Raw genomic sequence first — 27,700 nt, forward strand, 5'->3', positions numbered from 1 at the left:
TTTTACAAGATCTTTCTCCTAAATTAATGTGACAATAATAAAAAAGGATATTGTAAGATAGCAGAGAACTTGCTCTTCTATCAAATTTCTTCTTCTCCAGATTCTTGGGTTTGCCAAAGCTGTGATATAACTTGTATTAAGAGGGCAGGTAATGAGAAATTTGATTTGTTATCTGTGTGCACATACAAATCTGCACACACGCAAAAAAAGTCAGTTTAGAGTATTGGGTTGGAATAATCATTGCAACAGCCATGAGGAATTGCCTAATCAGTGGCAAAAATGTGTTTGCATGGAAATAAAGTTCTACAATTGGCACTTCTGACTCCTACAGAGCAAGAACTAAAATTGAACAGACAAAACTCATCTGGGGAGAATACACAGGCAGGTACTGAATGAGACAGTAGTGCTGGAGTGGAACAGGAATGTCTTCCTTACAGGGGACAGACACAGGCAGCAGAAAACTAAAAAATACTGTCCTGTATGGTTTTCCTTCTGCCCTGGCCTGTTAGGACCTTGGAATGAGTGGGTAGATACTGTATGACTAAAATTCGCAGTTGAATTGTTGTTTTGGAACTTCTCTGCTCCAGACCACTGTTGAATAATCAAACTTATCTGTGGAATCTTGCAGAGCACAGCTGATAACTTTGTAATGTCTTGCACTGATAATCCGTTTTCCCCCTGTGTTTCTTCTGAAAGCTTTATAATCTCAGCATTCAAAGTGATACTTTTTGGCTGAGCTAAGAATACTTTTCTAAATCCTGGATTAACTAGCAAGCCAGTGGTTAGTGTGCTTCTCTGCTAGCAGCCATTTCAATTTGTTATGCTGGAGTTTTTTTAATTTTGGTGGGGGATTTTTGCTTATTTGGAATGAGGGGTTTGTTTGAGGGGGTGGGAAGTGTTGTGGTTTTTTCCTTTTTTCATTTTAAGTCCTGAGTGGGAGTGATTGTCCTGATTGAGTCTCATGACCTTTCCTGTTCATCAGCTTTTGCGTCTTGTTGAGCAAATGAAGTGAAGGATGGAGTTGGGTCTCAGTCTCCAGCCTCATGGCCACCACTCAGCTGCTGACTCTCAGGAGCAGGGAAGGAGGTTGAGCTGCAGAAAATAGGGCCAGGGTTTTCTCATTTGTCATCTGTGCTCTTTGCTTGAGCTGCTGCAACAAGGGCTGCTTCTCATGAGTGAGGTTCCATTTGCTTCTCCAGTAAAGATGGCATTAGGGACACTATTCTGTTTCCTCAGTTCAGCACTGCACTGTTCTCTTGTGGACCACATACCTAAAATAGAATGTATTTGAAGGAATTTCTAAATTTAGGAAGTCTTATATTGGAACAGATCCTGTTAGCAGCTCCACATCTTACTGATAGTGTATTCTGGTAATTGCAGCTGAGGAATACATTCAGCATGATTGGTCTTGATATGAAGCATGGTACAGAAATCAAAGATTGCCAGGGACTCTAGAAGACGTTAGGGTCATTCATTGTTCCTCCTCTCTTGCTTTAGAAGGAACACACAGTGTATTTAATTTCTCTTTATTTCAGTTTTCGTAAGAGTATCCTGAGTGAAACTCTCAGGCTCCATTAGCAGCAGAGATGGTGAGCTGAAGAGAAAAATTTATGCTTTCTACCATTTGTACTGTTTGGAAAAAAATAAAACTTTTAGTCCAAAATCCTTTCAATAGATCCTATTTCTATGATCTAGTAATTTGCTTTTTGAGATAAAAGGGAAGATAAAGTAATCAAACTAATCTCTGTACTGTGAAGAAATTATTTTCTCTCTGGTCAAATTAAATGCTCGTGTGTATGTTACTGCTGGTGTTTTATTATGGGTCCACTTCTGAGCTGGCTTTTGATCTCTTACCTTTTCCAGATAGTGTGGGTAAGAGAAATGGTCTGAGAGAGGAGGTAAGTGTAAATATTTTGTAGTCTTCTGCTTAAAATAATTAAAAATTGGCAAGTTTTTTGCTATGCAGTTGATAATTTTTCTGTTTGGCCTGTAACACAACAGCTACAGGTGAGCTGTTAAATGAGGTGGCTTGTTCCAGAATGTCTCCCTTGCTGTCTAAAATGAACTGTGTGTTGTTTCTCTGTCCTCAGGAGTCGTGGAAGGTGATTTAGCTGCTGTGGAAGCCTACAAGTCGTCCGGAGGGGACATTGCCCGGCAGCTGACGGCGGACGAGGTGCGGCTGCTGAACCGCCCGTCTGCCTTCGACGTGGGCTACACCCTCGTGCACCTGGCCATCCGCTTCCAGAGGCAGGACATGCTGGCCATCCTCCTCACTGAGGTGAGCTCCCCTGGCCCTGCAAGGATGGAGCAGTGCTTTATGTAACTGCACCACTGTGTGCAGCCAGTGGCACGCGGCTTTGATTTGTGCTGGCGTTAGAATATATGTGAATCGCTGCCTTGGGCCTTGGATTTCTCCTCAAGAAGTGAGTTTGCTTTAAGAGACTCTTGTGATGGTCCTGAGGATGTTCCATTTTCTCATTAATGAACAGTCTTGGCACAAATTGTGACCTTACTGGCAGTGGAAGTGAGCTATTGTGAGGCTTCCTGTACTCTGGGTGGGGGAGAGGAAATGCTCTCAAAGCAAAACATTGACATCAGTGACAGCAGAGTTTGTTCTGAGTTTGTTAATGAGTGAGTCTACCTGGGCTGGCTTTCCTGGCTTTTGTGGGAGTTTCTCTTGCAGAGAGAGGCATATTTCTCACTTTGCAAAATTGCTGCATTTTTTTCTATTCCTTGCCCATTTTATAGACTGGCTGGTTCCTCTGTTTTGCTCTTCTACGTTCCATTTCCTTGTGTCACCTTTTGGTGACCTCTGCTGTTCTCCATCTTTGCCCTGTAAATACTTCTGTTACCTTTTTTTGTCTGGTTTTTTTCAACTCAGACTTTTGATCAGGGCCAGATTTTTATTCTGCCTCCTCCTCTGATGCTCAGTGCAATTCTGAAAGCTGCTGTTTGCCTGCAAAGCACATAAAGATGATGGAATGCTCAGTGTTGAATAATTAAAAAGAGTAGATGAAGCAAGACAAATGTAGCTAAAGCCTTGAGTATATATTTATATATGACTAATATCAGTAGCTTTGTGCTGCTTACATAACTCTGTGGATGGAGTTACATGTTTAAAAACGAGTTAATTTAGTGAAATACTGTCTTAGGGATTTTTGTGTTTGGTTTTGCTTCAGTGCCTAGGAATACTGACTCATCTTGCCATTTCTGGAAATGCTTAGTAGTGTTTGAGCCCCAGTGATATTTTCCTTCTCTAGGATATGAATGAGTGAAAATGTGCATCTTAAAAGTGTTTTTTTTTGTATGCATCTGGTGTCATCCATGTGCCACTTGTCCTTCATCATTGAATGGGTTTCTGCTGCCAGTGATGATTAGAACTGGAGAAATTTAACTATCTTAATAGTTTTTTTGGAAGATTGTAGGAAACTGTCTTGTGCTGTGGTAATAAACTTCTGTTAAATCTAAACTTGTCTCATGCATGAGATTTGAGATTGCTGTTATTATGAGCTCTTACCTATTTTTTCCCTCTTTTTCAGCTGGGAGTGGTTACCTGTTAATTAACTTCATCAATTTAAAGATGTTTTTTAACCAGATTTATGTTACCAGTTCCATGACTAGTGAGACATTTCATTAAGAGTCACTAAACTTCTGATCTTTCAGGGTGCCAGTATTCATCTTTCCCTTGCATTCCTTGCTAACCAAATACTCTCTGCTGGTGGTCATCCCTCCCAAATCTTTATATTTAATGGGATAATCCTGAGTGCAGTAACTGTGTTGTGTTACAGGTATCCCAGCATGCAGCCAAGTGCATTCCTGCCATGGTGTGTCCAGAGGTCACGGAACAAATCCGCCGTGAAATTGCTGCATCTCTTCATCAGCGAAAGGGAGACTTTGCTTGCTATTTTCTGACTGACCTTGTGACGTTTACGTTACCTGCAGGTAGCTACAAAACCCTTCTTCCTGCTGGAAGATTTTATTGCCTGGTCACTAGTTGAAAATGATGTGTTTTGACTTTCTGGTGGTGATGTGTGTGTAGGTTGTATTCATTAAGAGCCTTATTAATTAATTTATTGAGAGTTTTATTTATTAAGACCTGTTTTATTAGGTCAGATTTAGTAGTTGAATTTGATTACTCAGTATTTGCACACTTCAATCCATGCATTGTTCCTGTGAACTGAGCATCTGTTGTCCTACTTAGACATGAAGAAATGGAAGAAGAGTGGTGTGTTCTAAGGAAAGGCTGTATTTAAAGTGAAGACTGGAGCCCAGACATTTCTGTTCCATGGTGTGACTTTTCACATGGCTATTTTAGCTTTCAGTCCTTTCTGTTGAGGCTCAGAGCTTTTCTTTTTACCTAGTTGTAGCAATAGAACTTTTTGAATACTTCTGAGGTGCTCTGAGATCAAAGGAATGTTTATCTATTAACAAGGAGTTATTAAAAGACTTTTAATCTTTAGAAGCTGTTTCCTTTAATAGAAATGCTGTCACTAATAAGAAAATGTGCAGCTGCCAACTGTGCTAATCAGCAGACCTGTTTGTCTTTTATAAAAAACATTGCAAGAATTCTATTTGGAACCCCTTTGGTTGAGTGTTACTTCATGTCCTGTTCAAAAAATCTTGATAGTATTTACCACTTGTGTACCTGTTTGAGATGCTGCATTCAGTTGTACTCTGTGGGCCATGAGAGGCATGTGGGGTGTCTGGGAGACTAAAATTTAATTGCTTTTTATGGGGAGAGAGGGGAAAGGAGCAACAGAAGGATTTCATAACACATGGGAGAAATGTTCTCTCCAGAGCTTAAGAATTTGTTCAGTATTTTCAAGAGAGAGATCTTAAAGCACTGTGCAGCTTTTTGACACATGTAATAGCCGTTAAGTAATTAAAAAATGAAATAGTTCAAAAGCTTTTATGCATCAAGACTTTCTGCTTTCCTCACACTTTGCCAACTGCACATCTTTTGCAGTTTGGCTCCAGGGAGCATTTCCAAGGATAGAAGTAGAAATCACACAATCCTGGTCAGATATTACTTAAATGATGTAGTTTAGGAACCAGTTTCCACTCCACCTTTCAAATAAACAGATTTGATCCTCCTGAAAAGCCAATGCTTGGATGTTAGAGAGCAAAGCTTTTAAATTGATTGCTGGTCACTGCAAACAGTTTTAGCTTAAAAAGCCCTAATCAATCATACAAAAAAAAAAAAAAAAAAAAAAAGACCACCCCACATCACCCTGCCTGCACCAGGCATTAATGTGCTTCAGTAGCAACTCATGTGCCTAAATGTGGACTTAAAAGCCCTGGGGTACTGGACATCTGAGCAGGACTGGCAGCTACCACACTGCAATTAAGAGAGATCTTTGTGTCCTTGAAATACCACTTAGGCCCCAGTCCTTATCCCCTGGAGTGCCTGAAGGGGTGCTGGATGTTCCTGTTCCTATTTTATTTGCTACCTTTACTTTCACGAGTTTAAGTTTCATGACTGTGCTGAAACCAGCAAAGTTTCTCTGGTTGCTGCTCTGCCTGGCAACCCTTTACTGCTTATCCTCTGTTGGAATGCAGGCCTGGAGCAAATATTTACTGTGAGGCACATGCTGAGTTTTAGAATGTGTGACAGTGTTTGTTGTTCTAAATGATACAGCAGTCACAAAAGAGTTCTGCCCATTATAGAGTTTTCCACCTTTTTTTAAAATTCTTTTTTTATGAGGTTGTTGCAAATTCTGTCTGTAATGCTCTTGGAGCAGTTGTCAGTAGTGGCATTTTCCACGGCATAGCTCAATAGTTTTCCCATTTCTTGTTTTTTAACTTGCTGCAAACCATTGGGGTTGTCAGAACTATTTCATTAAAGCCTGAATGAGATAACAGAGGAATGGGATCTTCTGGAGAAGAACACATCCCTTGGCAAACTGTACCTGTCCATTGGGATAGACTGCAGAGGAGAAGCCATTCCAGATGGGTGGCAAACCACTGCTTAGGATTGAAGCTGTGCTAAAATATAATAGGGTTGAAAGTAAAAAATACTCCTTTTTTAGTTCCTCACCTCAAAGTGGTTCTCCACTTTCTCCTTCAGAGAAATCCAGTCTTACCCTATGCATGCTGTGATGATCCTTTCTGCATCAAAGGTGTGACAGTGAGGCTGAGATGCAAACCTGCCTCAGCAGCTCTGCAAAGCCTTGGGTCACACATGACAGCAGATTTCCAGAGGAGGTGTTAGGGCTGATAGGGAAAAAGCTGTTCTGTGAGTTCTCCTGAGCTCCTGGTGATGTCTCTTTTACAGGAACATGAAGTGACTCTTGTATTTGCTTTCTATTTTTCCAGATATTGAAGATTTACCACCCACAGTCCAGGAAAAATTATTTGATGAAGTACTTGACAGAGATGTTCAGAAAGGTAAATGCACTGAGAACAGCTGGGATCACTCCTGGCTTTTCATTAGAGGATGTGTCTCTTACTAAAAATAAACTACATGTGTCTGTACATATATGGCTCTGTCCAGGAACATGTTTTAAATAGAGATTGGATGCTTTCAACTTGATCTTCACCCTGGAATTCATAAAGTTACAGAATAGTTTGGGCTGGAAGGGTCCTTGAAGACCTCTAGACCAGGTTGCTCCAAACCAGCAACTTTGGGAATGGGGCAGCCACAGCTTCTCTGGGCAACCTGTGCCAGGGTTCTCCACTCTCAAAGGGAACAATTTCTTTCCACCATCCCATCTAACCTTGCTCTGTAGCAGTGGGATGCCATCCCCCCTTGTCTTGCCATTGTATGTCCAGGTAAAATTATTTTAATTTTAACATTTCCAGGCTATTTATGAGGCAGAGAGAGAATAGAGTTTGTACAAATCATGTTTACAGAGCTTTTAAAAATCTTTAAAAGTCAGTTTTGAGTCACAAGCTTTTTAAGGAAAACTGAAAAAAATCTTTTCTTTTCAGTAACAATCCTCAAACAAACGATGTGGCACTGTGGTTTGGTTTGGCTTTTGTTTGTTTTATTGAGAGTAGTAGAAATTTCCTCAGCCAGTGTAGTTGACCTGTTCATTGTAGTATGAAGGAAAGCGGGGTTTTATTCATGCAAAGGGGTAAATTATTGAGACTGCCATTATTGTGCTGTCCAAAATCTCTGAGATAAATGAACAGCATGTTAAGAGCTGGCTGTGCCATTGCAGAGCTGGAAGAGGAGTCTCCCATCATTAACTGGTCCCTGGAGCTGGGGACACGCCTGGACAGCAGGCTGTACGCACTTTGGAACCGCACTGCCGGGGACTGCCTGCTCGACTCCGTGCTCCAGGCCACCTGGGGCATCTACGACAAGGACTCCGTGCTGCGCAAGGCTCTGCACGACAGTTTACACGACTGCTCCCACTGGTGAGTTAAGTCAGCTTCTTCCATGTGCTGTCACAGCAAAACCCCACAGCCACCCTGCCCCAGTTCCCTGGGGATTTGTTCCTCAGAGCTGTCGACTCACTGTGGTCCTAGCTGGGATCTTGTGTTTTAAATACAAGCACTGGAAACTTGGATGCTGTGAACTCAGGGATGGGGAGTGATGCTCAGCAAATGGCATTTCAAACACTAAAATGCTTTATACTCACTTGTCAAGCATGCACTAACCACGGTTACTGCAGCTGGAATTTGTGTCCTTGCAATGTAAATCATGCACATGCCATGCCTTGCTGCTTGGTGGGAGCAGAAGATTGTTAGTAGAAGATAGCCTTTTATTCCTTATAAACTTTCCAGTATTTTCATTCCATCTGCTTAGTTATGGCTTTACTCAGGATTGCTCTTTTTATCCCTATTCTGTCTGCAAAAATAATGGCAGTAAAGCAGGGAGTGTTGACATTTAACTGGTTCTGTCGTTTGGCCATAAAATTGATTTATCATTCTGTAAAACAACTTTGGTTGCTTTGCACAGACAGTCTTCTTTAGCCAGATACTTTGGTTTCCTTTTGCTGCAGGGACAATCTTGGTTGGATCCCCAGGGGTGTCCAACAGCTGTCCAGGGTGTCCTGGACTAAGGGATGAGCTGATAAAGACTGATAATCCAAGTCACAGATGATCATTTCTTTGGTGTTCTTGTAGTCAAGGACAGGAGAAACACTGTCAGCACACATTGCAGAAGGAGCTTGTCCCCGTCCTCTTGCTGTGCAGGAGGTCAACAACAAAGATTAATTTAGTGGTACCTGTAAGTAAATTTTGTGCTGTTGGGGGAGAACTGCACAAATTAGCATCCAGAGCTGGATTGCAGAAAGTGGTGCTTCAGTAGCAATTCTTCCAGGAACCAGTTTTGGAAAGGATCTGTCACTGCTTAGGAGTTGTTCAGCATGGAGTGTGCATCTCAGCCATGCAGGAATGTCCCTGGTATCACAGGCAGCTCCCATGAGGCCAGAATAGAAATTTAGGATAGATGAGGTTTTGTTCTTTATGGTATCCAAAAACATGCTGCAAACTATTGAGCTTTGGACCAAATCTCTCAAAATGTTGGTGTTAATTGTGGTTGACTTACTCCTGTATCTTAACATATCTCTCATTTAGAGGCTATTCAGTCTTGTTAAGCTTTTTAGTTTATGTCTAGACAGAATTTTTGTTTTACTCTGTGTAATCTTTATCCTTATTAGAAGCGTAATTTTTAACTGATTGATGTCTTCCTTCAAGTGAACAGGTCTTCAGACTGGAAGGAACAAGTATTCAAGGAACAGATCATGTTCCTTGTTAGGAACAAGGCTTTAGAATAAGTCTTTTAGCCAGATCCTGCTGTAAATTGATTATTCTGTATATCCTATAGGTACTGTATGGATTCCATTTGAGAAGATACATTTAATTTTGTGGGCTAGGACATGTGGCTGATAGGAAGCGATGTCGTCACTGGAGCAGGCTCTTAAATGCAATCCCTGCTTAAACTTTTATCTAGTGGAATTATTCTTCAAAGCCTCCACAAAGACACTTAAAAATGGGTATTTTTATAGTCAGACAGAAAACACTCATGTAACTCATTTGACCTCATTTTGATATGTTTGTTTAGATGCTGAACAAAGAAAAAATCTCTTTACCAGAGGGTCTTGTGTCTGGTACTCGGAAAAAGCTCCATAGTGAGGTTCCCAGGGGCTTTGGCCTGTGGAGTCTTTTCCACTCACCTTTCAATAACTCCACTTTTTTAGTTCACACAAAAGTGTGTTCTGATGTGTCCCTTTTTGTATTCCACCATTAGCTTTTGCTGGAGAATGGGCACATGTCCTAAGCTGACTTTCAGAATTTTATTCTTTAATGGATGCATTCAGTTCTCTTGTGTTAATCTAAAAAGTTTGCTTTAAATGACATCAAAATCTTTTCTATGGCTGACTAACTCAGGGAAGAAACTTCTTTAGGAGAACACTTCTACAGTCCAGCTTTAGGGAGTAGTTTGGTGTTTTCCCTTTTTCCCCTTGAATTTTCTGGGCTTTCTGTCTTAGTGTGGTGATGTGGGAGTTTTTGTTGTTGTTCTGTTTTTTCTTCACCAGAATCTGATTAAATTTCTTTCAGGAGACCCAGGAATTAATTCAGAGTGCTGTTAGAGATTCATGACAGAAAATAGGCAAAGTATTTATCAGCTACAAAGGTGGAAGTGGTGGTGTGTTCTGATAAAAACCAGAATGTAGATCCAGATGAATCCCTCTAAATATTACTGTCAATTAGCACAGACCTATTCAGATATCTTAATAATAGGAATTTAAAGTCAAGCCAAGATTTTAGGTGGATTCTGGAAACCCAGCCTGGCTGATGGCTGCTGTCATACACAAGATTTTAAGGTGATTCCATCTGCACTGAAAGCATAGGAAAGATCTTACCCACACACACTCACTGCCTGCTAATATTCTCAGGTTTTAATTAAATGAGTTCATTTCAGTGACTTTTTTAATAAGCTGAAACTTTAGAATGGTTTCTTTGTCTTCACAGTAAAGGCCATTGTTTAAAAGTTGGCTTGGAACTGTTCCCTAAATCCCTGTTCCTAATATGAAGTTGTGGCTTTTCCATAGTGTGGTGATTGGACAGAGTTTAAAATATTAGAAAGCAAACATCTTCCTTGAATGTATCATTTTTCTTGGTAAATGGTTAAATAAAATATCATGACTAAACTAAATCCCACTTTGCTTATTTGATTTTTATCCACACTGCTTTACAACTCCATATAATGTGGAATTACCACTCCTTTGCTCCAAAATCTGGTATATAAAACAGATTCTGCTTCTTAACCATGGGTTGTTGGAAATTGATATGCAAGTACTTTGAAGTTAATTGACTCATTATGTGGTTAAAAATAGAAAATACCTATATTTTTTTTTGTGTGAGAAGAATGAGCAGCAACTGTTGAATAAAATTGAATATCTTACTTATGTTCCCTGTATATCAACATTTAAATAAGCCTAAATAAGATTAAAAAAAAAACAAACCCTATTGCAAGAAGTATCAAACTAGGCAGGAGCCTGATAGGAACTTGGATCATGTTTGCTACAAGCACTGTTTTTTTGTTTTGTTTTTTTCTAAGTGGTTCTTAATTTAAGATTAATAAATGCAGTCTCCTGAAGATAAAAAAGAAAACAAAATTCACTTTTCCTGCTACTTGCTCTCTTTCTTCCCCCTTCTTGGGATGAAGGATTACAAGGGTTCCATACTGCTGTCAGGATTATGGTGGTTGAGTAAATATTTTTGCCTTTACAATTTTTTCTCTCTCTTAACATTTTAGGTTCTACACACGCTGGAAAGAGTGGGAATCGTGGTATTCCCAAAGCTTCGGTTTACATTTCTCCTTGCGAGAGGAACAGTGGCAGGAAGATTGGGCATTCATTCTCTCTCTTGCAAGCCAGGTAAGAAAATTCCTTTGTTAGAGGGCTTTTGGAAAAGATATTTTAATTTCTGGAAAGAAGTTTCAGAACTGGAAGAGTTTTTCAGAGATAAGAATATTCCTGTATGAAGCAAAAACATTCCTCTTAAGCAAATGATCTTAAAATCTTACTGGGTAAACTCTTCTACAGATATAGAAAGGTTAATTTGAAATTATGATTTTTGAGCTTCCTAAGCAGTGCAACACAAAAAAAGAATTGTGGTATTAGAGTGAAGCCTGTAGAACAAACTAACAGACAATCCTGTTTAATATCCAGCTCTTGAAGCACTTTTACCTCCCAAAACACACCTTCAAATCTGCCAGCTTACACTGCTCAAACTCCAGCAAGCTGAGATTTTATAACTCCCCTCCAAAATGAGATTTACATTCCTGTAAGCTTCCAGCTATGGGAGTATTTTTAGCTCCTCTTTTAAAGTATAGACATGATTTTGGTGCTATTTTTTTGAGATTTTTTTTGGATATGCCCTTTTCCTATCATCAAAAGGTATTTGCCTTAAAGTGCCCTCAGATGGAGTTATTTTTAGACCTAACATTATGGAGAGTTTCACTTTTAAATGAGGAATGAAATCCATTACACTGAATCTGGACAATAGGACAGAGAATTATAACTGACAGCTGACAAGCTGACATGTTTTCCCTTATTTCCAATATTTTTCCAGTCTTGTTTTTTCCTGTCAAAGCTTTATCACTCTTAAAAGCATTTTCTCTCTCAATTTGAAGACTGTTTTTCAAATTTCAGAGTAGAGGATGGAAGGTTCTGTTTCAAGTGATGTCTTTCTTTGTGTTTGGTTCAGCCTGGAGCGAGTTTGGAGCAGACACACATTTTTGTACTTGCACATATTCTTAGAAGACCAATTATAGTTTATGGAGTAAAATATTACAAGAGTTTTCGGGGAGAAACATTAGGATATACCCGCTTCCAAGGTAAGCCTTTCATTTTTTAAATTCACTTTTAAACAAGGTTGGGCTGTAAATCAGTAGTGACATGAAGTGACTGTCTGGAAAAGGATGGAATAATATTGCAGGGAAATTTTCATTTTCTATTAAAAAGAACAAAATAATCCTCTCCAAACGTGCAGGTTTTCATTTTATAGTGGGCATGGTGCCTGTTAAAGTGAATTTCATGATACTTTAAAGGGAGTTTTTAAAATTATCTGTGTTTTAGTGATTCACACTTCACAGCAAGTGTGGTGTGAATACTGACTTATTTCTCATTGCTACTACAATTTTGCATAGCTTGATCAGATTCTTTCTGACTTTTCCTCCTGCTTGTCTTCAGGACAGCCTGACTGTCCTTATATATGAAGATGACTCAGTCCAGTTTTGCTTAGACTTAACATCTGTAGATTTCTAAACATGTATTTTCTGCTTTGCAAGCCAAATCTGTGGGCAGCTTTCACCTCTGTTACACGCTAATACTTTATTATTCAAATAATAAAACATGAGTGGGGATTGGGAGCATCTGCACAAAGTGAGCTGTAAACAGAACCCATGGGAAAGGAGCTGTGTGTGTTCCAGGGGGTTGGCACATTCGTTTTGCCCACAGTTTTGTATTCCTGCTCTCAAGTACATCTGCTTGATGATGACCACTCTTTATTTCTAGCTTAGCTGAGGACTTCCTAAAACACCTTTGTGATTTTTCACCTTTGTGAAAAAAGTGTGGTGACTTTGGGAGGAGGCAAGCCCATGATCTATAGAAAACCCTAACCTAAAACCTAAGCTGTGCAGTTAATTTATAACTATTTAGAGTCATGGCTTCTAAGTTTGGGGCAGTAACAAAACTTCATGTGGGGAAATTAATTACTTTTCTGAAGAGTCTAGAAGTTGAGTAGTTGTTGTAGTTAGATGTTAACTTTTCTTTTGATGATGAAAGGCTGGGAAGGAACAATTACTTGTGTCACTTAAATCTGACACTCCAGCTTTGTGTTGCTTTTAACTCCAAGGCTTAGTGGTTTGCAAATGGTATTATTTCCTAGATTGGGCATTGAGGCAGACAAGTGTTACATGGCTTAAATGTGCTGAAATTTTCTTGCTCTGTGAACCAGAAGAAAGCCAGGTGCCTGGAACACCCTTTTACTGCACATGGGATTCCAGGAATTTAGGCAGCCCAAATAGTTACCCCTTGAGATTTACTTGCCACAGTCCACATCCATCCATCCATGGAAGCAGCACTGGGAACAGGTGAACTTGGAGTCCTGTGTCACAGTAGCTGGAATTGCTCCTCTCCCTGCCCAGCCACGTTTTTGTGGTTAATGTGTACAAATCAAATGTCATTGGCACAGCTGAAACCCAGCTGAGTGGACTGGGAGTGGGGTGGGCTGCCAGGAGGAGTCTCTTGCTCTGGGCCTGGGTGTGGGCTGTGCTCAGCACGTGGAGCTTTGGGGAGTGCTGGGGTGTCCCTGCATCTGTTTAACATCACATCCACCAGAAAAGCCCCTGGAAGTATCCAAGGCCAGGTTGGACAGGGCTTGGAACAAGCTGGGATAGTGGAAGATTGGGCAGGGGGTGGAACTGAATGGGCTTTAAGGTCCCTTCCAACCCAAACCACTCTGTAATTGAGGATTATCGTAGAAATCGGGAATTGAATTTTTTTAATGCTTGTTCAGCATCATGGTTCAGTGTGTAGCACCCTCTTAGACACCCCAAAAATTCTCTCCCTGACAGGATTTTTTTTTCCCCAGGGATTCCTTGTTCCAGCTTGGCATCCTTGCTGTAGCTGCTATGAATCCATAATTGCCAGCCTCCCTGCTTCCCAGATTCCAGCTGACTGTTAATTCTTTAAATACTGCAGCTTCAGTGGTGGAAGATCTGTTTGCTCAAGCCCTAACTATGATCCTGGTCAGACCCTTCTGGTCTGGCCACATTTATTTACACAGCTTTTAAAATTGAACAGGAAAAAAGATGACTGACTGAAGTGATCATCAGGTCAGGCTGGAGAAACTAAATCCTATGTGGGTGGCTTCAGGATAGGTGTTAGCCCATATTCTTTATTTTCTGTGGCTTGTGTTCATGTCAACTGTTGTTACATGACCTTCTGGCTTTATATCAGAGTGACTTTTATAACTCCTAAGAGCACTAGATATTCTCCCTGGCAATGCTTTAAATTCTTTTCCTGTGGAGCTCATCACAGTGTTGAGGAGGAATGGAAAGTTTAGCACCGCCTTCTGTCTTGGGGAAATGATTAGTGTGGAATTTTCCCCAGGATAAAACAACGGTGAAAGAAGATTTCCAAACACTTGTTGAATTTTAGTGTAGAGATGGAGACAAACAGATGAGTTTCAGTCCTGAAAGGTCACAAAGCTGTGCTCCCAGGAACTGGAGGACTGTCTTCCTTACATTTGACTGGATGTCATCTTGGGTGTAAATTTGAGTTTTGACTGGATGCTTGCTTCTTTCTCTTAATGCAAAGGCTTAAAATTTTCTGATGAACACTTACCCCGTGTTCTTCACCTTTTGTGTTTAACATTGCTTTAGAGTGAGACTTAATAATGAGGACAGGAGGAAGGCAGGGCTTGAAGGTATTGAAAGGATCTGTCTTTAAATCAAGGTGTTGTAAAAACTTGCATGAATCTTCATTTTAAACAAATGGCAAGACTAGATAGCTCTTGATTTCTAACTCAAAAACAAGGAGAGGAGGAAAAAGGGACAATTATTTACTGGTATCCCCCACTAATTTTTACTGCAGTACAAAAAGATGAGCTCAAAACTTAAGCAGAACCTCCAAAGCCATTCCCTGCCTCAAATTCCCGTTTTAGCGTTGCCCTTCCCTCTCCATGGCTGTCGGAGGAGCGCTGTGTTTGCAGCAGCAGCTGTACCAGGAGGTTGCTATGCTACATGTGCACTTGAGTTTATGTGGGGCTATTTTTAACCTGTCACAAGGTGAGCTGTGCTTTTGCTTAAGTTGTCTTGCAGCAGTACACACCAAGAATTATTTATGTTCCTGGAAGAAAGGAGTTGCAGTTTTATTTTGAGACCTGGAGCGAACTGCTGTCTTTATTACTAAAAACGGTGGGGAGTAAAAGTGTAGTTCTCAGAATCTGTGACATCAGGTGTTGGTTGTAAGCTGAGCAAAGCAGTATCAGCTTTTTGGTGCTTCTTTTTCTTTTCTTTTTTTTTTTTAAATTGATATGAATAATTGATGTGTGTTAATTTAATCTGTGAGTACTGAATATGAGCAGTCCCGTTCTCTGGGATGGGTTACATCAGTGCTGAGTAACATTTTGTGCAGTGAGTTCTTTTAATAATAAGTTTTGTGAGCAGATGGTGGGATTTTTGCTCTGATAAAAATAGCTGAATGTAGCCTTTATTTCTATGATGCATAATCAGATTTTTTTTCCTTCTTTTTTCCTTTTTATTTTAAGAAGAGTTACCAAACATAAACTAAAAAAACTGCTTTTTGCTTTTCTAAACTTGTTTTTCGTTCATCACTGCTCTATAGACAGTAAATTTTAGGACTGTGGTAATGTATTGGTCGTGATTGTAATCTTTTGTGTTTAAACTTGCACAGTTGCAAAGATACTTGACTTGTGTTAATTAATAACAATTAGCTCTACTGAAAAGTGTGCCTGTGTCAGTGTAGACCCAACCATGTGTGTTTTAAATGTGACGTGCTTCTGTTTGACCCAAACCACAACATTTGTATCAAAACCCTTCCTTGTTGAGCAGCAGCTCTGAGCCTTACCTTGTGTTTCATTCCCACAGGTGTGTATTTGCCTTTGTTATGGGAACAGAGTTTTTGTTGGAAAAGTCCCATAGCTCTGGGCTACACGAGGGGCCATTTCTCCGCCCTGGTTGCCATGGAGAACGATGGCTATGGCAATCGAGGCGCTGGTGCTAATTTGAACACTGACGATGATGTTACTGTTACTTTTCTACCCTTGGTGGACAGCGAGAGGAAATTATTGCACATTCACTTCCTTTCTGCTCAAGAGGTAAGAAAGAAACATCTGGTGTGTGGTGCTGACTTTGTCACAGCTGCTTGCTGAAGCTCAGCAATTTTTGTAGCTCCCTGAGTTTTTGGTGTCCAAAGAATTACAGGGAGGGTGCTGGTTAATTAATACTGCTCCTTCCCCATCATTCCAGGTGATTCTGAGAGGTGTTTTCCCACAAATTTGATGCTTATTTACAGCTCTGTCAATGGAATGTACTTCACTGTCCATGTAAATCACAGAAACAGAATCATAGTATAGAAACACAGAATGTCCTGAGCTAGAAAAGGACCCACAAGGATCATCCAGTCCAACTCCTGGCCCTGTACTGGACACCCCAGCAACCCCACCCTGAATATCAGCATACTTAGGACACAAAAATAAGTGTTCTGTCACTGAGGCAAAACTAAAATCTGCCTTCTGTTTTTGTTTTTTTTTTTCCTAATAGATGCAGCACCAATATTGGCCCATAGTTGCACCATTTTCCACCTATTCTAATGAAACTCAGCTCATTTTTGCTTTAATAACTATGATAAAGACATGGAACTACTTCACTAAACTGTGTGCATGGATGAAGGGAGGGCTGGAAAACTGAAGTAATTGCAGAATGTGGGCATTCTTTAAATAAAAGAAGAAAAATAGGAGCTTCAGGTCTAGAAAGAGATGTTTCTTCAGCAAGCCACAATACTTGTTACATTTTACAAGAGAAAATATTTCATGCCAAGAACTTAGGCACCTAAAAATGTGTTTGTAAAGCCAGAAAGCTCTTCTAGGACTTCCTTCCTTATATATGGTGCTTGCTATAGATAAATAATAGCTTAAAAATAACTGTAGGCCGTACTGGAAATATACAAGTGAAAAACTGGGGAGAAGAGGTGGAGAGTACTCGCAGCTCTTGGTTGAAAATGCAGTGGGCATCTTTTGGAGTAGCCTTGGAGTGGCTGCCTGGAACAGAGGCTAGAGTAGAGATTAGGAGAATCCAACGCGATGAGCGTGGAGCAGGAATGGCGCTGGGCCTTTGGGAACCTCACTGCTGGTGTTTTGTGTCCCCCAAAGATAGGCAACGAGGAGCAGCAGGAGAAGCTGCTGCGGGAGTGGCTGGACTGCTGCGTGACGGAGGGAGGGGTTCTGGTGGCCATGCAGAAGAGCTCCCGCCGCCGCAACCACCCGCTGGTCACCCAGATGGTGGAGAAGTGGCTCGACCGCTACCGCCAGATCCGGCCCTGCACGTCCCTGTCCGACGGCGAGGAGGACGAGGATGACGACGATGAGTGAGGGGGAATAAAGTGCAAATGAGCAGCGCAGAGTGTGTGACCCCGAGTGAGCGTTGTGCTGTAGCAGTTGGGTGTGGAACGACCCAGGTCTAGGGGATACTTGCTGGGAAGGATTCTCCGACAGCACGCGGAGAGGATGGACGCTCATCCTGCTGCCTGGAGAGAGCCGAGTGGGCTGGACTACAGTTTGTATAAAAACATGAAAAAGAAACAAAAAACAGCTAATTTTATTATCAAGATGGAAAAAAAAAGAAAACAACAAACCAAACCAACCCCATTTTTCTTTCTGACTGTAAATCTGTCTATAAATGTACCGCATGTGGTTGTGTAAGAGGTTGTGTAATAGGAAACGTATACCAGCATCTTAATTATTGCAGAGAAATTTTTCAACTAAGGGCACTTCTGAAAGCACATGTGAAGCTGGATGGATATCTCCTCCTTCTGAGATTCTTTTACAGTAGAACCTGGTCTTCTCCATCACCTTTTAGATACTCTGACACATTTCCCTGAAAGGCCCTTTCCTGTGAAATCTCACTAGTGCCCAGGTCAGATTGTGAGAGGTTTTTTTTTGTTTGCACAGATATCCACAGCAAGTCATAAGCAAAAATACATTCATTATTTTACTAATATTTTAGTTATTGCTGTGCCCACATAATAAAGCCTAAACTCTATGGAACAAACTGGAAGAGAAGCTAAATTTTCATTGAGTGAAATTATTTGTTTCTTGAAAAAGGCTTTTGGGGTTTATTTTGCCTTTTTTTTTTTTTTTTTCTTTTCTTCTAATAGTTGATAGATTCCTTTCAGTATACATAAGGATATTTATTCAGAGAAGTGACCTAAAAGATAGGGATTTTATTCCTGTGAGCATACACTAAACAAAATTGTGTGAAATCTGAGAACTTGAACACAACTGAAAATTTAATCTTGTCAGAACTCTGTCTTGCTGTGTTACAAATTATATCATTTTATCATTTATTCTTTGATCACTCAAACTTTGCTGCAAATGAAAAAACACCTTTTTAAAGGTTACTCCTCGGTCACTAAATCTACTGAGAATCCACTTGGCAGTTCTAATTAAAAAGAAGAATCTATGCTCAAGTTGTTTAAAAGCACTGTTATATATTTCCCAGTATGTAAACCTGGGAATTTCTTGCATGTTGATTGATGTGGCCATACTTAAACTTATGTAAGTTCCTGAGACTGTAAGTTCAGAGTATATTCTCCAGTAGAAATTTTATTATATTTGATAACTTTAGCCATGTAACCTGTAATGGATAAAGTTTATCTAAAAATCTCACTGAAACACTAAAGGTTAATGCCAGTTTTTACATATACAGTGCAATTCAGGTTGTCTTGAAAAGCACTTTTGATGGTGTGGTGGTTGAATAAGAAATTTTCCAGTAGATGAAACTGTTTTAATTAGAATTTGGAAAGAAGCCCCATAGCACCTATTTTTATGTAGTTCAGAGCTATGGAAACCCTGAGGAACTTGCTGCTTTTTCTTCCAAATGCTGCTTAGATGGTGTTGAAACGTGCACAACTCCTACAGAAACTTGGTGATGACACCGAAAGTAAAGAAATAATGAAGTACTGTATTAATTTTGCAATTTTCCTGTCCTAGATTCCACTGAGGTTTATTATGTCTTCACCTTTTTTGGCCATTAGATTCCCTCTGCTTGGTGCATGCCCAGATTTCCAGGTGAAGGATGAATGCTGCTCTGCCATGTGTGAGTGACCCAAATTCACCACCCAACCCCAGATACTACAGGGATTCTTCATGAGCACATGGTCCTGGTTCAAGTTCCCCTTCTAAATTGGGATTTTTTTAAATTTTTTTTTTGTGTCCTTACCTTGCAGTGAAATCCTTTTATACCTTGTCTAGCTGAGGATGTAAAGCTTTTCTGTCAGGAGAGCTGAATGCAGGGTAAGCTGGGATGAGGATTTCCGTGCCCTGAGCTGGCCTGCACCGTGTGCTGGAGTGGTTTATGTGTCGTGCTGTGACCATGGGGATCCTAACTCAGCCAGCTTGAGGAGCTCTGTCAGTGAGTGGCCAGACCTGTAACTTCAGATCCCAGCCTGCCCCTGACCAGCTGCCCTGTGGACAGAAGGGAAAGCCCCTGATTCCATGGGCTGCTCAGGGCAGGCTGTGCAGTTTTCACCTCCCACCCTGTGTGCTTTTGGCAGTGCTGTTCCGTTCAGGGAAGCGAAGCTTCCTTGTCCCAAGGGGAGGATTACCAATGTGAAAGTCTGCCTTGAGCCAAAGTGGCCCAGCTCTCCTGCCCTCCTGTCCTGCTGCCCATGGGCAGCCTGCACTGTGCCCCTGTCCCCCAGCTCTCCCCAGAGCAGTGGAGTCCCCGTGCTCAGTTCAGCTGTTCTCAAACGCATGCACCAATGAATTTCTGGTTCTGCTCCGACAGGACAGTCCTGGTACTTTGGATCACTTGGCTTCCTTGATCATTATTGTTTTGTTCTGATGTGCTGTACAATGGTCTGTTCAGGTTCACATGGTTCACAGGCCCTTTGGGAACTGAAGTGTCTTTTTCAGAATCAGAGTAATCCAAACCTCCTGTATCTGTAGATTAAAGAGCTGCAACCCCCAGTGCTCGCACCACAGTCAATGTCAGTGGCTCCTCAATCACACACCTGAAAGTTTACAGACACTGAGATTAATCTGTACACACTCCCCTGCAGCTTGTCAGCGAGTTCTGCACTTTCAGCCATGAAAATATATATTAAAAATCGGGTTTCTCAATGTTATTTTCCTCATATATTGCTCGCAGCAGTACACGTTTTCCTAGCATAGAACTTAGCTTTTCATTGCTACCTCCTTTACAGCTGGTCAGGTTTTTTTTTCTGGTTTTATTTATGACTTCCTCAGTGAAAATCCCTGTATTTCTTTTGCTTTAATATATTAAAATTTAGTAATTCTGGATTCTTCCGAAGTTCTGCTGCATGGCTTATGGCAAATACCCCTGAGCTGCATTTCCTCCATTACCCATGTTGGTTTGTGTTTGGAGACCTTGTTTAATTTCTGCTTTTCATTTTCCCCCCTTTTATTCAGTAACTTCCCCTAATGCCCTTTTCAAAAGGTTTTATTTAATGTTTGTCACCTTGAAGCTGCTTGTTTTGACAGCTACTTTGACATCTCTGGAGTTTCCCTGGAGAAAGAGATGATTATCCCAGGAGAGCCTTCCTGCCTGCCTTCCCTGAGCAGGACAACAGCAGCATGGCTCTGTCAGCCACAAACCTTCAGCAGCAACTGTTCATCTCCTGTTTCTTTGCCCAGCAATTTTCCATTTGAGAGCTGCAGCTCCTGGTGCTTTGGCATCTCCCAGCTGTGATGATGTTCTTCCCTTTCCGCTTCCACGGCTCCAATCTTTGCATGTTTTGCTGGTGTTCTCCCTGCAGGCACTTGTAACCCTTGGGATGGCTTAACCTCTGCTCCTGTTGAGCTTGTGGCACTTCTGTCCTTGGTTTTGGCTGAAAGGGAAGTTGGGTGTTGGATGAAAGCTCCAGCATTTTCTGAGCTCGGAGTCACTGCTGGCTCACGGATCCTGCGGCGCACGGAGGTTATCGGATTATTTAGAAACAAAGTACCAGGGCTCGTTTATTTTTAAAACAACTCTAAACCTTAACATCAATTAAATGTTTTCCTCTTGGTTTTGATGGTCATTTCAGTGTCTCCCAAACACTTCTCCCCATATCTGACCTGTTTTATCCCAGTTTCTCGTAGAGGTCACGGATAATTCACTGCTGGGCTGTGCTAAGCACTGACAAGGAGCAATCCCTCTGTAACAGGTGACCTCTTTTGTGGATGTTTGAAGCTGGTAACCAAGTTTTCAGTTTAATTTAAAGCAAACAAAATACAGAGTTTTGTAACTTGGACACTTTGGTTTCAGCTTTTTTTAGTCCCCATCCAACTCCATGTGTGTGGCACTTGAACACAGTGGGAAAGAAGGGCAGAAACAAGAACAGGCTTTTAGCCCAGTGAGGCTCAAGCAGCACCTCCTGAGCACTTTTTTGGGCTTTATTTTCCAATGGTTTGATAATGCTTCAGCTCTTGAAAATGTACAGAAAATGTTAGTTTGAGTTGTAGCTCCCTTTGTAGCTTAGTGGAAACCCACAGCGATCATCACAGAATGGTCTGAGTTGGAAGGGCCCTTCCCCTCCCACTGTAAATATTCACCAAATATGATCAGAATTATGTTTCTGTACCTTATGGTTACCTCTCAGTGTCTCCAAGCCCCAGACTGCAGCGAGAGCTCTTGCCTTTCAGAAATTATAGAAATTTTATCACTTTTTATTGAAAACTGCACTGAACGCTAAATGTCCACCTTTACAATAAACAAATACAGTAACGGTAACACACTAAAACAAAACATACTGATAGCCATTGGTTTCTTTTTTTGTCTGTTTGGGACAGCTCAAGATTTCTTTTTCTTTTTTTTGTCACAGAAACAGGAATGTACCCATACAAAGGCTCAAAACAGGCCATCTTTAAAAACAAAAAGGCGATGATTCACAAAAGACTATGAATATAACATGTAACTAGTTGATACAAATCTAATAGGATTTGTTAAAATCAGTCACATCTAATAACACATCTTGAAGTGTTCTTGTATAAAATATCACGTGAAGAAAAGAAGACTTTTATCAATGTCTAAAAAAGTGGATTTTGTTCATAGACAGTCTGACAAGTTACCATAAAAAGTGTTTCCTGAGACATAAGGAAATGCAACATTATTCTTGAACCCTTTCCAGCTCAAGACTTTTTCCACTTGATAAAATAGCTGCAGATTTAAAACTGAGAAAATATATTTGAGTACAAATAGTGTGTGAAACTTAATACTTTCTTCTTTTTTTTTTTTCCTTTTTTTTTCTTTTTTTTTTTTCTTTCAGTTTTTCTTGCATCATTGCAGGGCGTAGGTGGATGCACAGCTACTTTATTCAGTGTACTGGGCAGAGAAGAGACTGGCAGTTTGGTTTTCCTTAGCCTGGGAGGGCAGTGCTCAGTGCCAGGAGCCCTTTCTGCCCTCCCCATCCCACAGATCCCGGCTGGAATGGCTGGAACTTAGACCTGGCAGGAGAACTTCTGTTACACAGCACTGGCCCTGTGAGACTGCAAAAAGGAGGAGGAGGAGGAGTATTTTCTTTTTTTTTTCTTCCACTTCTAAGCCAGGACTGCTGCCCCCCGTTAGGAGAGGTCACCAGATGCAAGAGAAAGGAAAGGGCTGAAGCCACACAATGGTTTCTTGTTAACTCAGTAAAGATGGCTTAATTCAGTGGCCTGGACACAGTGCAGAAGCCCTGTCCTTCCCAAGGAATTGAGGGGGGAAAAGAAATTTTTATTCATGTGATTGATGCACAGATGAAGGAAACTCGACACACAATAACAGAAGTTGCTCATTAACGTATCACATCCTAGTTTTCAGCACTGCAGGGAGCAGGTGACTTCTCCAGGGCTTCTCCCCAGTCTTGGCTGCTGTCACTTTGTCGGGAACACTGGAACATCAATGATGCGTCTGTCCAAAATCAACATTACAAATTTCGTATCAAATTCTTCTCTTTTAGTTCATGTATAACTTCTTTTCCAATGTCTCTTGGTCCTAAGTTTATTGAATGGTTTTTAAATTCTCTGCTATTGCTCGTTGGGATGTTCCCTGTTGTCCCCGTGTTTTGTGGGCTGGTTGGGCGATGGAGCTTGGGAAGGATGTGCCACTGTGGGAAGGTTGTGAGTGACAGGGATGCCTCCAGGAATGATCCCCTCCATAGCTGCTGGGATTCCTCCTGGTGCCACGCTGACCATCCCTGGGGGATACCTGGCAGAGGAGACACACAGAGACAGGTTTGTCACAGCAGAGCTCATCACACACCCGTCAGCTTATCGTGGAGAAAAGAGCAAAGAGATCCCACTTCTCTCCTGGAGCCAGGTTTGGTTTTCCTTTTAAGTTACAAGGGAGAGCTCGGAGTTAAACATCAACTGCTGTGCCTTGGTAAGTGTCACTGTTACACCACCAGGACTGCAGCTTGTTCTGTGCCTTCTCACAGCCTCCTGGACCATGGGGAAGCCTTTCTCCTTTGGAAATTCGGGTAAGGAACGATCTGAGATGCTCTCTGAAACCCCAAATGCTGGCATGCTGACCCATCATCACTGTGTGTGCATACTTTGAGCACCTACACCTGTAAATTTTTCTGTGTGGAAGGTGAGCTGCATCTTCCTCATGGAACAGCACAGCTCAAAGATGGGATCAGATCTAATCTCGCTTTTCCAAGAGCAGGAGGAATTGTACACATTCCAAGAAACTACAGTGGGTGTGAAAAAGGAGATTAATAATATTTTGTTCAGCTGTGATGTGGGGGCAATGAGGACAAAACCATGTGGAGCTCTGGCCATGTGAGGCCTGAGGGCTCCCACTTTCCTGTGACTCCACTGCCTTGAGGCAAGGTGGATTGGGAAGCTGGGAGAGGAAGGGAATTTTACCTGCCCATGAAGGTGGAGAGCTGAGCCAGCTTCCAGGGGCTCCAGGGCTGCAGGAGCTTAGCCAGGATGAAGCTCCCTGCAGAGACAGGTTAAGCTGGGAAAGCCAAGGCCTGTCCTCAGGTCCTGGCACTGCCCCCATGTTTGGGAACAAGAGTGGGAACAGGGGGAGGCTTTTTCCAGGTCTGGATGTGCTGCTGGTCAGAGGGAGCCTTCACTGCCTGTGGCCTGCATGGCCCAGGAGCTGCCTGGGGCCTTGGGGCTCTGCTGCTGGGTAACTCTGGCCTGGCTCTGCCTGACATGCCCTGATGTGCCCTGCAGGGTATTCTGTAGCTCAGAGTATTTTTGGCAGTGGTGATGCCCTGAATGAGCCCAGGCTCCAGCTCCTTGAGCCTAACATCTCCTACCAGCACACTTGGAGCCATCTAAACCGAGCTGTAAGTAACCTTTAATCCCGGATTTAGGTGGAAATTGGGTCACCTGACTACAGCCCTGTATTTGGAGTAACCCCCGAGCTGGGAGGGCTGGTCCCCAGGGGGGTCCCCGGGTGCCACCCTCGCTGTCCTCGGCGGGTGCTCGCGGTGTCCCCGTTCTCCCGCTCACCTGTACGTGGCACCATTGAGCTCGGGATGAATCGCCTGCTGGTCTATTACTGACCACGGGGCCGTCGTGACAAAGAATTCCTTATTCACACAGTTCCTTAGGCTTTCTGGGATGCGGCCTGGAGATGGCAAGAAAGGGGAGGCTGTGTCAGCTTTATCACCCTCTAATGAGCTGCAATGCTTCTAATTTCACTATGTCAGTGTGAAGGGTGGGAGGAAAAAAAATAATCCCACATTTCTTGTTTCAGGAGGATGTTTTGGCTGTCCCGAGGTGCAGGGTTGGAGACAAGTTTCCCACCCTCACTCACTCCCAACACTTGGCTTTCAGAGGAGGTGTTCCCTTGAGGGCAACTTTTAGGACAAGAGAAACATTATTGCTGGAGTATTGTGCCCACCACCTTGGATTTGGGTATTGGAATGCAGTGGCTGTGTCTGCACCACTGTGTGGGTTAGCACCAGTAACAGGGGCAGCAGTTTCTGCTTCCCTGTCCTGTTCTTCCCAGTCACAGACTCCAATATTTACCCATTCATTAAAAAAATCAAACCAACACAAAACCTGTCACCCAGTCACGAGAAAACAGGGAACTGTGGGTTCTCAGCTCTTTGACTGGGAAGCAAACTGGGGTTAGGTCCCTTTCCCAGTGTGCTGCTGGGAACATGGGCAGGGTGAATCCCTGTCTCTGCTCCTCCTGGCTCCCATTCCAGGCACCCAGGGAGCCAAGCCCAGCACCCCCAGGGGCTGGGTACCTGTGATCGCACGTCGGATTTCCGTGGCAGCAGCTTCTCTCATCTCTAGGGACGCCTGCTCGCTGTACCAGGCTGTGTGGGGGGTGCAGATCAGGTTGGGAGCATCTTTCAATGGGCCTTGAGCAAAACTGGGAGCAGGGGAAGACAAAGAAAGAGATGTTTAAACAAAGAATAAAAGATGAACAGCAAAAGGCTTGTGGCCTGCCCTCTGCCTATGTAACACTCTTTCCAAGGCCCGGCTGGATGGGGTTTGGATGAACCTGCTCCAGTGGAAAGTGTCCTTGCCCATGGCAAAGAAATAGAACTAGATGACCCTTAGGGTGCATTCCAGTCCAAATCATTCCATGATTTCCTGGCCTGACAGTCCTGCCAGCCCAAAATGGCCACGGAAGTGCTGGGGAGGAAGCACAGCTTCCATGCAGGGCTCAAAAAATGCAGGCTTCTGAAAATGCACCAAAAAGAGCTGAAACACCAACCCATGGGGTGGTTTGGCTTAATGCTCCCATGGGAAAAATGTTTGGGGGTGTCTGCAGCAGTGTGGGGATAAAGGGACACGCTGTGGGTCAGCCCAGGATGGGAGGGGGTGGACACTGGGGTTCCCCTTGTGTAGGAGCAAACTTTTTGTTTAAATATTTCTGTGGTGAGAGAAGCTGCACTCCCAGTAACAGCCCAGCCCTTCCCAGGCTGCAGGCAAAAACACCCAGCACTGAGCGCAGTGAATTTGTTCTCAAGGGCTATAGTGAATGTTTTGGGATTTTATCTAAACACAGGCTGGGTTCTTGTTCTAAGCTCTCAGTGTCCCTTTGAGCACACATAACCCCAGTGCTGGACTACAGCCCATGGCTGCTGCAAGGTGACAACAGCAGGACTGTCCCCCAGTGCTGGGCTGTGTGCCAAGGGGCAGTGGCACTCAGTGGGTGCTGGGTACCCCTGGTTGGTGTTGGCACGAGCCGGAGCTTTACCTGAACGGTTCTGACTCGTGCACGTCGAGCGCGGCCCCTCGTATCCGTCCCTCCTTCAGGGCTTGGGTTAAGGCCTTCTCGTCCACCAGCCCCCCGCGGGCCGTGTTCACCAGGAACGCTCCCTGCCTCATCTGCCGCCGGCACACAGAGGGATGACCATCAGCTGGCTGCTCTGACCCCATCCCAGCCTCACCCCCACCCTGGGGTGCTGCCTCCAGCTGTGACAGCATCCCCCTTTTTCTGCTCCAGCCCCAGAGCAACCCCCATCCTGCCACGCGTGGGTTTTCCATGGGATCTCCATCTTTGGTTGGTGTTGGCAAACACAACCCGCTGTTGCCATCACCTCTGTACCACAGGGATGGGGATCATTCACCTGGCAGGACACTGCTCCCCCTAAACTCTGTGGGGAGACACACCTGGGTGCAACCAGCTGTTCTGGAGCTGCTGGCTCACAGGGGAAGCTGAGGGATCTGTGGCCAGCTCCTGCACTCAGGCCCTGCCCACCAAAGCTCTCCTCGGCCACGCACATGAGGTGAATTAATTACCTGCTTAATCGTGAAGTCGTTGATAAGGTGGTGGTTGTGTTCGTTAAGGTTGCAGTGCAAGGAGACGCAGTCGCTCTGGTAGAGCAGGTCCTGCAGGGTGTAGACCCGCTGGACGCCCAGGGAGCGCTCGATGCCGTCCTGCAGGTACGGGTCATAGAAGATCACGTTGAAGCCAAAGGCCTTGGCTCGGACCGCGACCGCCTGCGCAGTGCGACCTGTGCCGAAGGGAAGGGACAGCGGGAGTTAACTGAGCCCAACTTCCCTGTGTCCGAGAGGCTGAGCTCCCAGCAGGACCTGAGGACTGTCCCCTGGGCCCTGCAGGGCTCCCCAGACATTCCCTTGCCTTGCCTCAGTTTCCCCATTTAAACATGCTGGTATGAGCGCTTGCTATTAATTAGCTGATCCCGCCTCTAACACTGAAACTCTACAGCTGTGGCTGAAATTAAGCTCTGTTTTACACAGCCCTGCACTGTGTTTTACACAGCCCTGCACTGTGCAGGCCAGAGTGGCTCAGGAAGGGCTGGGTTGCTGTAGCTGTGGCTCAGGGTGAGGACAGCAGCACTACCTCCAGAGTTGTGGTCCCTCTAAAACACCACTGCATTTCACCAATGCTCCTCCAAGGACTCAACCACAGCTCAAAAACAGCTCCCCAAAAACCCGTGTGAGATGTTCTCCCTGTTCCACACCGATCCACCGTGGTGCTTCTGGTTTTGGAAATGCTCATTCTGGGTCCTTCCCAGGTCAGCACTGAGCCCCCCTCAGGAGCTGCCCTTGCCCCACGCACCGAAGCCGATGAGGCCGAGCGTCTCTCCGCGGATGCGGGCGGCTCCCGAGGCCACCTCCCGGATCTGCTCCACGCTCTGCACCCGCGTGCCCTCGCGCAGCGCCTGGTACAGCCACGTGTTCCGCCGGTACAGGTTGAGCACGTGGCACACGGTGGAGTCGGCCGTCTCCTCCACGGCGGCCGAGGGGATGTTGCAGACGGCGATTCCTGCGGAGGCCACACACAGATCACAGCCTGGCCCGTGCCAGCCCTGCCCTGTCTCAGGGACCCCTCTGTGGGATGAGGTGACTCCCAGCTGCCCTTCTCACCAGCTCCTCACACTGGTGTTTGTGCCCCTCAGACACCCAGGGATGATGGTTCAACCCCATCAGCCCGTTCTGGGGTGCCTTTTAACGGGTCCAAACTGGTGCCCAGCCCAGCCAGTGGGTGGCCCTGGCACTGCTGCTCAGGCCCTGGTCACTGATTGACTGCACAGTTTAAAAACTACCTTATGGAAAGCAATACCAATTA

The 27,700-nt window shown here is 43.5% G+C and overlaps 2 protein-coding genes across 12 annotated transcripts in view; one reads left to right on the forward strand and one right to left on the reverse strand.

Moving 5' to 3' along the window:
* Positions 1–18,667, forward strand: part of ZRANB1 (zinc finger RANBP2-type containing 1) — a 40,753-nt gene extending 22,086 nt beyond the window's left edge. For all 5 annotated transcript variants that reach the window (XM_058840669.1, XM_058840664.1, XM_058840668.1 and 2 more), the window contains exons 4-11: positions 2,091–2,278; positions 3,789–3,942; positions 6,316–6,387; positions 7,164–7,362; positions 10,712–10,832; positions 11,665–11,794; positions 15,572–15,801; positions 16,855–18,667. In XM_058840669.1, coding sequence (XP_058696652.1) covers positions 2,091–2,278; positions 3,789–3,942; positions 6,316–6,387; positions 7,164–7,362; positions 10,712–10,832; positions 11,665–11,794; positions 15,572–15,801; positions 16,855–17,073 — 1,313 coding nt within the window. In that variant the 3' untranslated portion in view covers positions 17,074–18,667. The remainder of the gene's footprint in view (positions 1–2,090; positions 2,279–3,788; positions 3,943–6,315; positions 6,388–7,163; positions 7,363–10,711; positions 10,833–11,664; positions 11,795–15,571; positions 15,802–16,854) is intronic.
* A 2,675-nt stretch (positions 18,668–21,342) lies between these two features.
* The window catches only part of CTBP2 (C-terminal binding protein 2), a 130,860-nt gene continuing 124,502 nt past the window's right edge, over positions 21,343–27,700 (reverse strand). For all 7 annotated transcript variants that reach the window (XM_058840659.1, XM_058840661.1, XM_058840663.1 and 4 more), the window contains 6 exons: positions 27,191–27,397; positions 26,407–26,621; positions 25,862–25,992; positions 24,900–25,027; positions 24,154–24,271; positions 21,343–22,891 (listed from right to left, as the gene is read on the reverse strand). In XM_058840659.1, coding sequence (XP_058696642.1) covers positions 22,711–22,891; positions 24,154–24,271; positions 24,900–25,027; positions 25,862–25,992; positions 26,407–26,621; positions 27,191–27,397 — 980 coding nt within the window. In that variant the 3' untranslated portion in view covers positions 21,343–22,710. The remainder of the gene's footprint in view (positions 22,892–24,153; positions 24,272–24,899; positions 25,028–25,861; positions 25,993–26,406; positions 26,622–27,190; positions 27,398–27,700) is intronic.

The sequence above is a fragment of the Poecile atricapillus genome, chromosome 6 (genome assembly GCF_030490865.1).
Source record: "Poecile atricapillus isolate bPoeAtr1 chromosome 6, bPoeAtr1.hap1, whole genome shotgun sequence".
In the NCBI taxonomy this organism is placed as follows: Eukaryota; Metazoa; Chordata; class Aves; order Passeriformes; family Paridae; genus Poecile; species Poecile atricapillus.